This window comes from Dama dama, chromosome 20, assembly GCF_033118175.1.
Source record: "Dama dama isolate Ldn47 chromosome 20, ASM3311817v1, whole genome shotgun sequence".
NCBI lineage: Eukaryota > Metazoa > Chordata > Mammalia > Artiodactyla > Cervidae > Dama > Dama dama.
The window spans coordinates 54,143,597-54,160,827 of NC_083700.1; the positions used below are offsets into that span (position 1 = coordinate 54,143,597).

At 37.4% G+C, this 17,231-nt stretch overlaps 1 protein-coding gene across 4 annotated transcripts in view; it reads right to left on the reverse strand.

The window, feature by feature from the left end:
- PKN2 (protein kinase N2) overlaps positions 1-15,208 on the reverse strand; it is a 144,232-nt gene extending 129,024 nt beyond the window's left edge. The window contains exons 1-2 of one of the 4 annotated variants that reach the window (XM_061121464.1): positions 15,110-15,208; positions 14,290-14,374 (exon numbers count right to left, since the gene is read on the reverse strand). In XM_061121464.1, the coding sequence (XP_060977447.1) occupies positions 14,290-14,337 (48 nt within the window). In that variant the 5' untranslated portion in view covers positions 14,338-14,374; positions 15,110-15,208. Of the gene's footprint in view, positions 1-13,426; positions 13,631-14,289; positions 14,672-15,109 lie in introns of those variants that run through there. The other 3 variants (XM_061121466.1, XM_061121465.1, XM_061121467.1) reach the window with 3 other exon arrangements.
- Between the last annotated feature and the right edge of the window lie 2,023 nt (positions 15,209-17,231).

Below are 17,231 nucleotides of genomic sequence, written 5' to 3' on the forward strand. Positions count from 1 at the left end.
GATGGACACAAAACAGCATTTCAAATGCAATCTATTTTCTGAAAATCTCTGATATATATAAATATATATGACACTTTATAAATTTTTAATGTATTAAACTTCTAAGACATTAATTATTTACTTCCCTTGAAAACCAATTTACTTAACATTCATTCAGTACAAAGTACTTTAACACTTTCCCATCAGTGTGAACCAAAACCTCAACTCACTGTAAAAAAAAACACAAAAGAACACTATCTTTAAACAGACGTAATTATTTTCTAAGCAAAACTAAAACATGTCTTTATTCAAATAAAAATATTTCCATAATCCACAAGAGACTTTTCTGTCTTCCTTAAATTAAAAATATTAAAATAGGCCTGTGTATTCATTGTACAGTACTATTCCACAGAATTTTCTGTGATGATCAAAACGTTCTTTATATCAATGCTGTCTCTACGGCACTCACTAGCCACATATGGCTACTGAGTACTTAAAATGTAGCTAATGCAACTGAAGAATTAAATTTTAATTTTATTAAGTTTTAATAGCTACATATGACTAGTGGCTACTGCACTGAACAACAGTTACAGCCTATCAAATGATCACAACTAGGTATGATCCCTCAGTGTAACACATATTAAAAGAAAAGCATTCAAGTAAGCAACCCAAGTGTCGATTAATGGATGAATAAACAAAATATGGTATATACATACTACAGAAAACTATTCACGCTTAAAAAGGAAGGAAATTCATGCTACAACAAAGATGAACCTTGAAAACATTATGTGAAGTGAAATAAGCCAAACACAGAAAGATATATACTGCATAATTCCATTGATATGTCAAATTCATAAAGACAGAAAGTAGAATAGTTTTGCCAGGACTTGAAGAAAGATGGTAATGAGAAGTTAGGGCTGAATGGATGCACAATGTCAGCTTTCTAAGGTGAGAAGAGCTCCACAGATGGATGGCGGTGACCGCTGCCCAACACAGGGGATAAACTTAACGCCACTGAACTTCATGCACACTTAGGAATCATTACGATGGCAAATGTCATGTACATTTTACCACAATCAAAAAAACTTTTTAAAAGCATCATAATCTGACCAAATAAGCACTTCTGATAAAATAGCTAACTGGAAATCTAAAGTCACCAAAAAAGGGAATACCATGCTTCCTACACATGAAAACTTCAGATCTGCTGAGAAAAAGCTACAGTAAGCCCATAAGGAATAAAGGTGTATTACATTAACCACTAGAGCCAAAAGCTGAGCATTCTACTTCTTCAGGATCTAGCTGGACAAAGAATATTGTTTCTTTTGAGAAGGCACAAGGCTAGACAAAGTAAAGTCAAAGCTGAGTTCTAAAGTACTGTCTGTTTTGTTGTTTTGTTTAATTTGGTTTTAGGCACCGGCAATAGAGCTGGCCTTGGGCGAGTCACATAATGAGCAACAAGAAAAACAAAACAGAAATACATTCAGTTAACTGTACAGTTATTTTTAACTTTCTTAGAAGATAACATGAATTCTATTTTAGTAAAAGGGCATAATAAAAATACAGCTCTCTGGCTGTAAAGAGCCTAGCAGGGAAAAACTAGGGTAGGGATGAGAATACTACCACTAATAAGAAATTACTTAGGTGCAAGATAGGAGGATAAAATTAATGTAGATAACAAAAACAAACAGATCATCCTTTTTCTCACACATCTATCTGAATGTATTTAGGCCCAAATACTACAATCATAGAAATATTAACACATCACAACAAAATATTTTAGGAAAGTTATTAGATGCTCGAGTGGAAAAGGGTGTATAAAATGAAGGGTCTATAAAAATTTTTTAAACTTTTATATTTAAAGCAGTTTGTTACTATATTTGACCCCACAGTCATAAACTAGAAATAAGTGCAGACTAAACTTTAACATCACTTATAGGAATAAATATATTATTCCTTTTAATGATATAAAACAAACAAGTATTTTTTCAGTGCACTAATGCATCTCATGCACAATGTAACACTTTGCAGGTTGATATTGTGGGTAACAGGACTGGCCCATTTTAACATAATTCACATAAATATAGAAAATACGATTCAACTTCATTAGTAATAACTTCTTTAAATGATTTTTAAATTTTGTATAAATTTTAAATCATGATAAACTCTCCAGAAGTTACATACTACTGCTGCCGGCATCACTACACCTCTACAGTATTTTTATGTTACAAAAATTCTACAGAGGACTTTGATACTACCATGAATACTGATAGCTAGTTGGAAACTATATATTACCTTTATAATTCTGTTTTCTTGAAAAAAAAAAAAAAAAAGATTAGCATTTGAAAAATAGCTCTAATAATGTTAACCATTTTCAGGTATACTAAAGAAAAAAATTACAACTTTAAAAGTTAATAAACTAGAATTGTATAGAGGACTAAAATGAAGGGTAGGAATCAGAAGACAACAGTTCATGTTAAAGCACTGGCTGAGTAAACATGAACACCTGTAAACGGGGTATAATAATCCCTTCCCACGCCTAACCAAAAGGATTATTTTAAGAATCAACTGAAATAATACATGTAAAAGTGCTTTGTAACTCAAAAATGCTTCACAAACATAGAGTGATATTGCTATTAGTAATATTACTCATATTTTTTCAATGTTTTCCTCTTTATTTTATATGAGCTACCTTTATAACTAATACTAGTTCCATTTCTATAGTTACCATTATAGTATAGTCAAATACAGGCTATTCACCATCTGGCCAACTTCAAAGAAAAGGAAAGGAAAGGTCCATTTTTTTAAGATTTAGTTAAGTGCTTTTTTTTAGGGATTTGGTAAGAAATAATTTTACCTTAGATCTGAAACTTAAGATTTCTAGTCCTTAAAAGGACAAGCCAAAACTAACTGTAGGATTTTGTACAGAGTTTTATGAAGTTTTAACACAATGAAAACACATGCCAGAAAAAAAAAATTATAGTAAAAAGAACTCTTGATGCCGGAGTGCAAAGACAAGGTCTCCAAAGCAATAAAATGAAAAGTCAATTATGCTAACAAATAAGCAACAGACAATTGGACATTTACTATAACTTACACATCAAAGCTCAAGTATATTCAATTAGAGTTGATATGACTTATTAAAATTTAGAAGTCTATTACCACAAGTCTGTTTTTTCAATGCTGAAATGTACAGGACCATTTTGGAATTTGAACTATATAATCTTAGTTCAAATTTATAAAAAGTCCTCTGGGAAGGGACAAGACAAGAACCTGAACTTACTTAAACTGCTTGGTGAAATCTCTGAACTGCTTTACTGCTAGATATTTACATGCATATGTTCTGCATGACAAGGAAATAGGTTCTCACATGAAAGCTTAATCCTGGAAGCTCATCATTTACCTATGATTTCTTTTATTATTCTTACACACCATACTTCAGCATACTGATACTTTAAATTAAGACAATCATGGAAACACTTACACCTTTTAGACAGCTATCGACATTATATTCTACAAGAAGCAAAAGAGGGAAGAAGAGAAAACAACCTATGAAGTATGATCAGTTCTCTAGAGCTTTTATGCCCAACTTCAGTCAGCCTGTCAACCACAAAACTTAAATATTTAAAGAAAAATGAAGTAATCCTAAAATATAAACTTCCAGGGGAAAGATTATTGTTTACTATATACCAGGAACTTTATGTAAATCATTCAAAAAAACACATCAGGAAAATGAACATCAAAACCACAATGAGATATTACTCATCTGTCAGAATGGCTAGCAACAAAAACACAAATAACAAAAAGAAAAATACCATATAATATCCTCTATTGCAGAATCTTAAAAAAAAAAAGAAAGAAAAAAGATACAAATGAACCTATTTACAAAACAGAAGCTGACTCACAGGCTTAGAGAAGGAGATTATAGTTACCAGAGGAGAAGGGTGGGTGTAGGGGGAAGCATAGTTTGGGAGTTTCAGATTGACATGTATATACACTGCTGTATTTAAAACTGGTAACCAGCAAGGACCTGCTGTATAGTACAGGAACTCCCCTCAATATTACGTAACAACCTAACTGGGAAAACAATGTGAAAAGAATAAACACATGTATTATACACCTGAACCACTCTGCTGGACACCTGAGACTAACACAACATTGTTAATCGACTATGCTTCAGCATGCAATAAAAAGTTAAAGAAACGTTGGTGAGGATATGGAGAAAAGAGGACCCTCTCAAACTGCTGGTAAGAATGTAAATTGGCGCAGCCACTGCAGAAAACAGTTTTCTCAAAAAAACTAAAAATAGAACTCCACAGGACCCAATAATTCTACTCCTGGGTATATATCCAAAAAAAAAGACTAATTCAAAAAGACACATGAATCCCAATGTTCATAGCAGCATTATTTACAATTGCCAAGATATGGAAGCTATCTAAGCATCTAAGTGTCTACCCACAGATGAATGGATAAAGAAATTGTGGTACATGCACGTGTGCTCACACACACAAAGGAATACTACTCAGTCATAAAAAGAATTAAATTTTACCATCTGCAGCAACATGGATGGACTTGAAGGGTGTTATGCTAAGTGAAATAAGCCAGACACTGTACGGTGTCATTTATGTGTAGAATCTAAAAAATATAACAAACTAGTGAACATAACAAAAAAGAAGCAGACTCACTGATAGAACAAATGAGGGGTTACCAGTAGGGAGAGGGGTAGAGGTGGGGGCAACACAGAAGCAGGGGATTAAGAGGTACAAAAGGAATACAGTGTACAACACAGGGAATACCGTCAATATTTTATAATAAAAAGCTATGGTTTTTCCAGTAGTCACATATGGATGTGATAGTTGGACTATAAAGAAAGCTGAGTGCCAAAGTATTGATGCTTTTGAACTGTGGTGCTGAAGAAGACTCTTGAGAGTCCCTTGGACTGCAAGGAGATCAGACCAGTCCATCCTAAAGGAAATCAGTCCTGAATATTCATTGGAAGGACTGATGCTGAAGCTCCAATACTTTGGCCACCTGATTCGAAGAACTGACTCCTTCTGGCGTGCTGCAGTCCATGGGGTTGCAAAGAGTTGGACACAACTGAACTGATAAATGGAGTATAACCTTTAAAAATTGTGAATCACTATACTGTACACTGTAACTTACATAATAGGTTCCCCAGGTGGCTCACTGGTAAAGAATTCGTCTGCCAAGCAGGAGACAGGGGTTCCATCCCCAAGTCGGGAAGATCCGCTAGAGAAGGACATGGCAACCCACTCCAGTATTCTTGCCTGGGAAATCCCACGGACACAGGAGCCTGCCTCCTGTGTCCTATGGAAATCTTGAATTCCTCAAGAATTTGGGATTACTATGTAATCCCACAGTAATTTAGGATCCCTAAATTACTATGCACATGCTCAGTGGCTCAGTTGTGTCCAACTCTTTTGTGACCCCAGGGACTATAGCCTGACAGCCTCCTCTGCCCATGAGATTTCCCAGGCAAGAATACTAGAACTTCTCCAGTATTCCTCCTCCAGAGGATCTTCCCGACCCAGGGATTGAACCCGTGGCTCCTGTGACCCCTACCTTGGCAGGTGAATTGTTTACTACTGAGCCACTTGGGAAGACCAAATTACTATGACTGAAGATAATAAACTTAAAATCATATATTGGTCAAGTGGCTCAACCTAAAGAAAACAACATAATGCAGTTCTATTCCTTCATAAATACCACAGCAAAAATAGAAGAAAAAAAAAGTTTAAAGTAATACACTTAAAATTTCGGGACTTTTAGGCAAAAGACTGATATTTATTCAACAAACTTCAATAAATAGCTACTATGTACAAGTTGCTCTGCTCAGGACAAAAGGGTAAAGATGAAGACAGGATATATAGATTTTTCATCAAAGATTTTAAGCATTCAACACAGGAGAGAAGATGAGGTAGGACAGAAACAACAATAGTGGAATACCATGTATGGTAAAAGTCATGAGATAGAAAATAGCCTACTTAAGTTTTGAGGAGACATTATACATGACTAGGGGAATATAAGGGACAAAATTAAAAAGCTGATTTAAACTATGTCTTAAAGAAGCATTCCAGTTGATAAAACGTAACAATATAGACAGAATATAGGTGAGAAAAAAATCGCTAATCACAGTATGCCTAAAAAATAGGTTGTCTGCATGAAAAGAGTTAAGAATTAAAAGGTATTTTGGGGCCATAACAATGACAGCTTTCAGTGCTGAGCTAAGGAATTAGGACTATATCTCACAAGCAGTCAGGAGTCCCTGAATGCTGCAACTTCTCAATCTAGCAGTTGTACGCAGTCTAAACAAAAACAGAATGAGACTGAAGAGGTAGAGGTGGAATATCAAGATATTGTAATCCAATCCAAATGATAATGAGAGTCCAAACTTAGATAGTAGCAAAGTGATGGATGAATTCACTTTACATAAGTAGAAGGACTCAACTGAATAGGCTGAGACAGCAGTCAAGTAAAAGTAGATTTTTTGAGTTTGGTCAACCAGGGAATGAATGATCACCTTTAGAGATACAGAGAAGTCAGATGTAGTAACTGCTTACAGAATTAGTCATAGACATCATTTATTTATTATGCATTTGTTTATGCAAGCATATATTAACTATAAGCCATATGTCAGGTGCTAGGGACAGAAAATTGAGTAAGATTTAATTCTTGTCCTGAAACTGAGAGATACACATATAATTTAACAATTGGATACACATCCAATTAAACAACTGGATGAATATTGATACATACTTGCCATATTGGATAATATATTCAATTACAAGAGTTGCAAAATAGGAAGCAGGCTAATTTGCCAATGGATCAAAATACTACATGATCAATCAATAAATTTACTTATTTATCAAAAATGTACCTTAAGTTATAAAGTTTTCTTGATTATATGATATAAATATATTTATATATTCAACAAGTACATTTTTCTTAGTGGAATTTTAAGGAATGCTGTTTGTCAAAACGTTTTTCAGGCAGACCATCAGTAAATTTAACTAAACTGAAAATTAATTTTTCATCAAAAGATATCACAGAAATGACAAGAACTGTATTTAGTATTCTAGATCTGTAAATAGCAATAAATCCTGCAACGAAGACTATTTTTTATTTATATTCAATATTAAATCTGATCAACTACAGCACTTTATTGACAAGCTATGCATATAATTGAATAACCAATTCAGGAAAATGTAAATCAAGACCTAAATCAAGACCATGATAAGATCGCATTTTTCACTTTCCTCATCTGCAAGACATTAAGACAATACCAAATGTCAGAGAAGATGGATAAGCAAAGGATCGTTTATCTACTACATGCTGACATGAATATAAATTGGCACAACCACACTGGAAGCTGGGCATTACCATGTGAAGTAACAAGTCTACATGTTGGTGTATAATTAATAGAAACATATATGCAAGAAGAAAATATGCACAGAACATCCATCATTGTTCACAATTATAAAAACCATAAAATAAACACCCAATAAGGAAGAATCAGTGGATAAATATCCAAATATCCCATAAGTTGAATATTTTACTCATTGAAATGTTACACAGCAAATACAATATGGTTAAATCAGCAATATAAGTGAAAAATCAAGTTTAGAGAGACCATAAACAACTCAATAAAAGATACAACTTTTAGAATTATATATCCAAGAAAACTGAATTCAAAGAAAGAGAATGAACACAGAACTCAACATGATGGTTACTCTGGATGACAAGAAAGTGGAGGTAGGGGAATAGAATAAAGAAAAACCATGTGTAGGTTAAGATCCTAGCTTTGTGGGGGAGTTAGGGAGTGTGTAGTGATTCCTGGGTGTTTACTACAATATATATAGATGGATAATGATTAATCCAAACCAGTGTACCTAAGGTTTAATAAAAAGAAAAATAAAATCTGAAAATTTAATGAAATCTGTTCAATGAAGATTCTGAAACAAACAAAAGCAGCACCTCCTTAGAGAATTACTACACAAACAACTATAGCAAAGGGAAAACAATATGATTAATTGTAAAATATATAATTTCCGCACACATACTGGGTTGTAGGGCTTCCCAGGTGGCTCAGACGGTAAAGCGTCTGCCTGCAATGCGGGAGACTGGGGTTCAATCCCTAGGTCGGGAAGATCCCCTGGAGAAGGAAATGGCAACCCACTCCAGCACTCTTGCCTGGAAAATCCCAAGGACGGAGGAGCCTGGTAGGCTACAGTCCACTGGGTCGCAAAGAGTCGGACACGACTGAGTGGCTTCACTTTCACTTTCATTGGGTTGTAAGTATATTTTCTGTAATCTAAAATAAATTCTCAATTCTATAATAACAACATTCCAATAAATTAAGATGTTTGCAAGCCAGAGCAGTAAAGCTTCAAACAATTATAAAAACTAAACATTGCCAAGTTCCTAAAATAGACAAATTCTTATAATAATGGTATATGTTATGTAATTCTTATCTATCAGTTCATCTCTATAACATGACATCAACATTTAGATGTTGATGTCTACATGATGTTACCTTCAGATGTTACCTTTGGATCTAACGTATTTCTTATCATCACCAAATACACTCCTCAGGCTTTCCTGTTCTTCATTTTTAACAGATAATAGTTATGTATATACTGTTACAAAAATTTAATGTTTCTGAGATTTTGAAAAACTAAATGTGACAAGAGAGATAGCTTCAAATAGGATTTCATTAGATAAAATTAAGGGAATCAAGACATGTATCAAAATAAATGTTCTCTATTTCTGCTTTTGTAAAACATTAGAAGCTAACTTTTCCATTAGTATATTTTTTCCAGTCAAGATTTTACATATCTTTTTAAAGCTTTTAACTAGTTTTGACTTTCTTTGTTGCAAAGTTTGAACTCTGCTGTATATAACCATATGAAATGTCACATGATTTTGTCATACTCTAGAGTATATGGGTTTCTGAAAAACAGTAGACACTTGACAATTGTTTAACATAGAACACAATACTAGAAAATGATGCAAAATTAACTATTCACATATCATATATGCGTCTGGAAGTAACATTATTTTAAGTGATACTCCTCTCTACAAACTACCACTCCACTATTCCCATTTGTTTAAAAGTAGACACAGAGGAACTACCTGATAAAAGGCATGAAAATTTACTGTTGCCAAATTTAAAAACCAGAGAGGAGAGCCCAAGGAATCAGATGCAAAGCCCTGGGGCCAACAGAAAACACCTGGAAAGTGCCCCTTACCTTTCCCTATTCAACTCTGAGAACAGGACTCCCCTGGTGACTCCGTGGATAAGAATCCACCTGCCAATGAAGGGGATGTGGGTCGGACCCCTGGTCTGTGAAGACCCCACATGGTGCGCAGCGACGAAGGCCAAGCGCCACAACTCCTGAGCCCACGTGCTACAACTCCTGAAGCCTGTGCTGCACACACCACCACGCCTCCACTCGCAGCAACCAGAGAAAGCTCTCGCAAAGCAATGAAGACCCAGCGCGGCCGAAAATACATACACAAAAACTTAAAAAAATTTTAAAGTATATTTATCATTTGTGAACAGCAGGAGCTGTAAGGAGACTAGAACTATAGAGACAATAAGAAAACATGACCATTTTAGAGCTATCATTTTATAATACTAGTTTCAGCACAAAGACTTACTCAAAATCAAAATATTTTGAGACAAAAACAGTCAATAAAACTAATTAGATCCATTTACGAGAACTAGTGGCAATTTTTAACTTATAGTTATTTCTGTCTTAAAACTCATTACAGAGAAATGAGGTTCAATTTCTAGTCAGTAATATAGGATATAGAAGGAAGAAAAAATAACAAATCAGTATGTTGTATACCTTAAAGTTACACATTCTATGTCAAATATCTCCCCCTCCCTCTCTCTCTTTTTTTTAATAAAAGGGAGGAAAAAGAGGAAATGAACTCAAATGCCCTGGGACTCATAAGTTGGAAAAGTTTGTCAGTTAACTGACTGATAGAACTATGAGACTATGAGCACATTTTATTTTCTTTGTGCTTTTCTGCATTTTCCTGATTTTCTAGAATAAACCTGTATTATACTCATAACTTGAAAAAAGCTGTGAAACTTGTCTTACCCATGTGCCTACGTTCTCATACTACATTCCTCCAACTCACACTAAAGTCTTAATTCTCACAACACAGACACCGTCTACTTTTCAGCATCACTGCAAAATTAGATGTCACCTCCTAATTTCCCATCAAATGGGTAAAATAAGAGGGTGCTATATGTAGATTTAACATAACTAGTGCAGAAATCCTTTTGAACTTTATAAGGGAATATTCTGGGGACAAGGGATTAGCTATGTAAATTAAAGAAAACTAAGTAATCATAAGAAACTTTTAACAGTCAAGACATTTCTCATTCTAGGTGACAAGCTGAACCTTTGCATCAATGTACTGAGTACTCACTCAGTGCAAACGCATAGCCAGGTTACATGGCTTAAATTTTTAAAGCAAAGTTTATCTTATGGACAGTCTACAGAGAAATATGAAATCTTTTGGAAAGCTTTGAGCAAACATTTGACAACTTTCATCAGAAACAGTAATTGTTAAATGAAGAAAACCTGCAAAAAAGGTTATTTGACCTGTTATTCTTTATAGAATGTTACACCTTATTTGCAGTAATAAAGTACTGTTAAATGACCTAACTAAATGTGTAAATCACTTCCCCTTGTTATAGGGGAACCTAACAAAGAGAAGTTTATATTAAAGTTAGCTTTGTTTTACTATATTCTGGGCCAATTTTTAGAAAATTCACATATTTACAACATCAGAATACAAAACATTTATTTATGGGTCCACATATTACAAATGGTATAGTGGGAAAAATATAAATCCAAACTCAAGACTTACAGTGTGAACATGAATGACTTACTATTTCTGAACTTAGTTTCCTGATCTGTAAAATGGAAATAACAACATTAACTTTACTGGATGGTTTTCAAGATTATATAAAGTACACAGGGTACCAAGTACAATGTTTGACATAGTGCAGATAATCAAGAAATGTTTTTTTACTTTCCTGTAGAAAGTGAAAGCCATATCCTGTCATCTTTATGCCCTCTGATATACCTTTGGTAGCTACTCAATAAATGTTTCTTGAAATGAATCCCTGTAATTTAAGACTAATTAACTCAACCTTCCACTTAAGCAAGTCACCTCTACCTAAACAAATTCTGCTGAGAAGGGAACTTAAGATTCCCAACACTTTATTAACCATTCTGATGAAGATGAATTTCCAGTAATCAACCAGGTAATTTTATTAGTATGCTACTTAATATTTGAGTCTGTACTGCACAAAGTTACTGTCACAGCCAACATTTTCATTTTGAGATTCTTTATATAGTTTTCATTAATTCAGTTTTCATGGTATTAAACTTTAATTTCTTTGGCTTCACAAAAGTATCTCACTAATTTTCCCACTACACTTCAAATAACAAACAAGAACAGGATGTAAGTTAATTATAAGAGATAATTAATTAGAAATTGCCAACCAAGTTTATATTTTTTAACAGGCTATTTTTGTTTTTACCACAGCAAATATTCTTCCTTACATACTAAAGCCTCCAGCCATCAAAGTTTGTGTATACTTTATTAATGATTCCTTGCTGAATAAGCCTCCTAAATGACTAACAAGAGTGAGAAACATTACATTATACAGAAATATTAAAGTAATTAACAAGACTGGTTTCAGGTTTTCTTTGTCTTTTCATAACCAAAAGTTATTGGTTTCATCTCAAGTAGTGAAGTATTTCAAATTCTGCAATATAATTTGAAAAATAAATTTTTTAAAGTTGGATATACAATATTTCTAAATAAATATCAATTTCATTAAAAGAGGCTGTAACATGTAATTTTCAGTGAGATAAGATAAGGGAAAGTAACAGTTTTCAACTAAACAATTTAAAAATTTGCTACACAAATAACTATTTAAATACTTAAAATCTGTACAGCAGAAAAGCATTAAGAACCTCACATTGAACAACGTTTCAATTTAAATAAATTCAAACAACTTAGAAAGTTTTAAAAAATTGGTTCTCCAAACAAGTTTGATAAATACTTAGTTACTATATTCTAGTTTCATAACCCAATGAAATAACACAATGTCTGAACAGATGCATAATACTTGTGAAGCAAATTTTTTCATGGTTTATCTTGAGTACTGATATAAATACTATTCTCAATTATTTTAATAAACATGATAAAGTTCAAATGCAATAACCTTCATTAGAACTAGGAGTCAAGTATACCAAGAAAACTGCCCTGGATATACATGACAACCTATCAGCAACATTTAATAGAAACTATTCTTTTTCTGGAGGGATTATATTTTAGTTTATTTAAAAGTGTAGCTTTAGATTGGATGTTCCCCTGGTTTGGTCCCATTTTAAAAATACTCATGTTTAAATATTCCCATTTATTTAACATGCTTCTTTGTTACTGTAAAAAATGGTCTTATCAAAAGTTCCTAAATATTATATTTTAATATAGATGAAAGTATATTTTCACATTCAGTGCCAAAGTAAGACTCTTTTATGTCAACTTTCTATAAATACAAATAAGGATACCAAATACTTTATGATTCTGAAGCCACTCTACTCAATGAAAATTCTCCTGTCATTTTCAAGGTTTTTTCAGTCATTAGTATGCTTTTCATATTTCAAGACTAGATAATGGAAAGCATTTCCAGTGTGCCTCAAACTTCACTTCAAAAGCTCATGTAAAGTAATAAAACAAATTCCATTCATTTAGCAAACCAGTATGCTGTTAAGACCTCCTTAGAAAAAGCTAAGAGTAATTAAAACACTATACAGCAACATGTTCAATTATACGAAATTCAGCTGTGCGTTTCTAAAGGATTCCAAATTCACAAACGTGCATTGATACACCTTATTGAAATTTCTATTTTTATGGAGGATATATCAAGTATTACAACAGTGCCGTCGAGCTTACATCTAAATGTACAATAAACCAGCTAATACAGGATTTTACCGAAAAATATATTTAAACAGCAAAAAATGTAGAAGCAACTGAATTTTGAAATCAAGAATCAATCCTTCAGGGTGCCTAGATTAAGCCTTCTCAAAAAAATTGCCCAGCACACACACAAAAATCAATGTAAGTGGGCTATTTTTTTCTTCTCTTAATTTCCATCTCAATCTTCGAGTAGCTAGAAAACGACTATATTTAAACAAACCAAAATAAGTTTAAGTCACAGAACAAGCATGAAGCTTTAATCCAGATGTAAACATCTCTGGTACACTCCAAAGTAAAAAAATAAACTCTACAAGGTAGCGCACATCACAGAGATCTAAAAACAAAAATCATGCCTACATCATCAAATATTTAGCTGGAAAATGGAAAGAATAATATTGCTACTCAACGTGGACTTAACTAATTAAGGGATCTATTTTGTTCTCATCTTCTGCAAGCATGTGGTGCCCAAGATTTTCCCCGAGTCGACTGCTTTGCCCTTTGTAAACAACTTCTGTAGCTCTTTTTCTGGTATTCAAACAGGAGGGAAAATGAAAGCCTGAAAAGCATCAGCATCTGGGCTTCCGGATCTGAGCAGGGGAGTAGTTGAGAAGGGGACCTGTATCTATTTGTAAAAAAAACAAAAAAACAAAAAGAGTAGCCCGCAAGATAAAAGAAAGAAATCTAGTCACCTGAAGAGGGCTGGTGAAGTGAAGCAAGCGTTTGGTGAGATACTTCCCCCCTCCCCCCACTTTCTTTTTTTTTTTTCCTTAAAAAAAAGAAAAAAAAAAAAACTTGTCTGGGGGCTGGAAGTTATGGGGGCGCTCTTTGTGCGGAGTCGGAGGGGAAGGGGAGGGAGGAGAAAGCAGCTAGGGAGTCATTCAAAGGAGTTTAAGGAGCGGCGTTCGAGGGAAAGGCGGGGCGGGGCCCGGCCAAGAGGAGGGAAGGGGCGCCAGGGGGTGTCCGCCGGCGGCTCTGACACCGAGAAGGGGGCAGCGGGCTGGCCGCCCCCGCACCGGGTGAGAGCGGAATTCGGCCGCAAGATGGGGTCCCTCTGGTGGGTAGAGTCAAATTAAAGCGGTGGCAGGCCAGGGCTCCGGTGGGGCCAGAAGCTCTGGCTTCAGAAGGAAGCGGCTCCCGAGTGACATCCCCGAGGTTCCGCACTTAGCGGGCTAGGGGCGCGGCGGCCACACCGCTCCCCACGGCCCCCTACCCGGAGCCAGACCCTCTCCCTCCCTCCCTCTCTCCCCCGCCACCGCCTCGCGCCCGGGCCGCGGCCCTTACCTGCAGCTCGGTGAGCAGAATTTCCCCCCGTTCGGGGTTGGACGCCATTGCGATCCGCTCTGGACTCCGCACCTGGACGCAGCCGCTGCCGGCGAAGGGAGAAGGCGGGACGGGATCCGGGGTGGGGGGTGAGGAGCGGGGAGAGAAAGAAAAAACCTAGGGATTCATGGAGGCGCAGCCCCTGCTGGAGGCGCGGCTTATTTCGCCGAGTTCATGGAGAGCGGCGGGGAGCGAGGGTACTCGTAGCGGGCTCCCCCTCGCCGCCCGCCGCCGCCGCCGCTCGCCCGCCCGTCTGCGCCGGACTCCCTTGCTCAGTCGCTGCCTCTGGGCGACGCCAGGAGCCGCCTTGAGCCTCTCGGTGCAGGGCGGTGCGGCCGCGGCGGCAGCTCCTCCTGTCGCACCATTTGGCTGTCACCTCGTCGCAAAAGCGGCCTCACTTGGCGGCAGCCAGGTCACGTGACGGCCACGGCCGCCCCCCCGCCTCCCGCCGGGCTGGGAAGGTGGGGCGTAGGGGACCCCAAGGGCGGGGTGGCTTCCTACGCGACTCCGCGGCAGGGACTGCCATTGGACCCCGTCGGGGTGTAAAGGAGGGGAACGGGCTTGGGCTCGCGTCTCCTGGGAGGCGGGAAATGGAAGAAGAAAACACACGCCCGCTTTCCTGCTGCGTTTAACGGCCCTGCCGAGAACGCTGGAAGTCAGGAGCCTACTCCTTTTCTTTTCGCCGGGCCCCTTTCTCTTTTCTAGCCCAAGTTTAGGCCTAACGCAAAGGGATCCCTTTCTAATCTCCACAACCCCAAAAGTTTCGAGACTCAAACCTTACAGATTATTCCGCAGCCCAAACGATTAACTTGGGTTTTTCTCTCTCTTCTGCTTTGCGCCGCTCAGAGACCAGTAAGGTGCTCAGCTGGTGAAACTTGGGTGTGGTCTGTACATTTCGAGACGTGTTAGCGGCTGTCGACCTTTGGCAACTTTTAATGCACGGTGTTTTAAAGATACCATTTCCCAAGCGCTGCACTATGGTTGCGCGCGCGTGTGTGTGTGTGTGTGTGTGTGTGCGCGCGCGCTCAGTCGTGTGTGTGTGTGTGTGTGTGTGTATGTGGGTGCTCAGTCGTGTCGGACTCTTTGCAATCCCATGGACCCTTCGCACGGTGTTTTAAAGATACCATTTCCCAAGCGCTGCACTATGGTTGCGTGGGGGGGGGGGGGGGGTGTGTGTGTGTGTGTGTCTGTGCGCGCGCGCGCGCGCGCTCAGTCGTGTCAGACTCTTTGCAATCCCATGGACCCGTCGCCCGCCAGGCTCCTGTGTCCGTGGAATTTTCCAGGCGAAAATACTGGAGTGAGTTGCCATTTCCTCCTCCAAGGGATCTTCCCAATCCAGGGATCGAACCCGCCTCTCTTGAGTCTCTTGCATTGGCAGACCGATTACCGCTAGCACTATGGTTTGGGCTGTAGTATTCCTCTGAGCTTAGAATTTAACTGGTTTCTTGAATTGTTTAACTGAATCTAAAGTGAAGGAGGTGGGACGGTTTTACCCTCATGAATGGGAAAAAGCCGGCTTTCCCTGGTGTAGTAAACATCGAAGATAACCTGTCTATTAGTAACCTAGAGTTAGATAGTCTTAAGTTTGGGCTCAAGAAATGACACTATGGTATTCAGGAATGTCAGTAAAATCTCCAACCCTTAGCTTTTGTCTGAGCAGTGAATGGATATTCTAGGCAACTGGGTGACTTATTATATGAGGCTGAGACACCTTGGCTTTGTTAAAAGCTATTTAAGGAAAGTGATAGGGATTGTTTAGTTAGATAGCTACTTGAAGGATGGCTTCGTTAGCATACTTTTTAAGTACGCTGTCCTGAACTTTTATTGCTGCATGTAAGATCTGTTGGGCTGATGCTAGGGCTTAGGTTTATCTTTTTGTCTTCTAAAGTCTAACGCATTTGTTTTACAAACATTTGAAGAAGGTCTAGTGTTCTTTGATGATGTTTTCTGAACTCCACATGATAAAGATTTTTTCTGATAAGTATTTCAGAAGTTTAAAAACTGTTCATATGTTTAATACGTTGGGCTTTCCAGATGGCTCAGTGGTAAAGAATTCGCCAAAATCCGCCTGCTAAGCAGGAAATGTAGGTTTGATCCCTGGGTGGGAAGGAGCTCTTAGAGAAGGAAATGGCAACCCATGCCAGTATTCTTGCCTGGGAAATCCTTTGGAGAGAGGAGCCTGGTAGGCTACAGTCCATGGGCTCTCAAAGGCTTGGACACTACTTGGCATCTAAACGGTAGCAACATGTTTAGTACATTGATTGGTTGAAAATGATAATTAAAACACATCAAACACTTGGCAAAGCCAGAATATGAATGTCCTCCCTGTAAGAGCCAGACAGTGTTCTAGATCCTGGAGCTACAGCTAGGATTAAGAAAGTCTTTGTCCCCAAAGTGATTGAGTCCTTTGGAGAAACCAACTTGTATCTAAAACTGTAATGCAATTTTAAATGGCAATTATGAAATGTTAGAGTCCCACTGAATTCAGATATATGTGTATGTATACATATACATACATGTGTATGTATACATATACATATACATATATGTCAAGCTCCTCTGTTCATGGGATTTTCCAGGCAAGAATATTGGAGTGGGCTGCCATTTCCTTTCTTCCCAACCCAGGGATTGAACCTGTGTCTCCTGCAAGTCTCCTGCATTGCAGGCAGATTTTTTACCAGTGAGCCACCACGAAGCCTGAGTTTATGCTCAAGTTTTGCCAAAAGAATGCACTGGTCATAGCAAACACCTTCTTCCAACAATACAAGAGAAGACTCTACACATGGACATCACCAGATGGTCAACACTGAAATCAGATGGATTATATTCTTTGCACCTGAAGGTGGAAAAGCTCTATACAGTCAACAAAAACAAGACAGGGAGATGACTCTGGCTCAGATCAT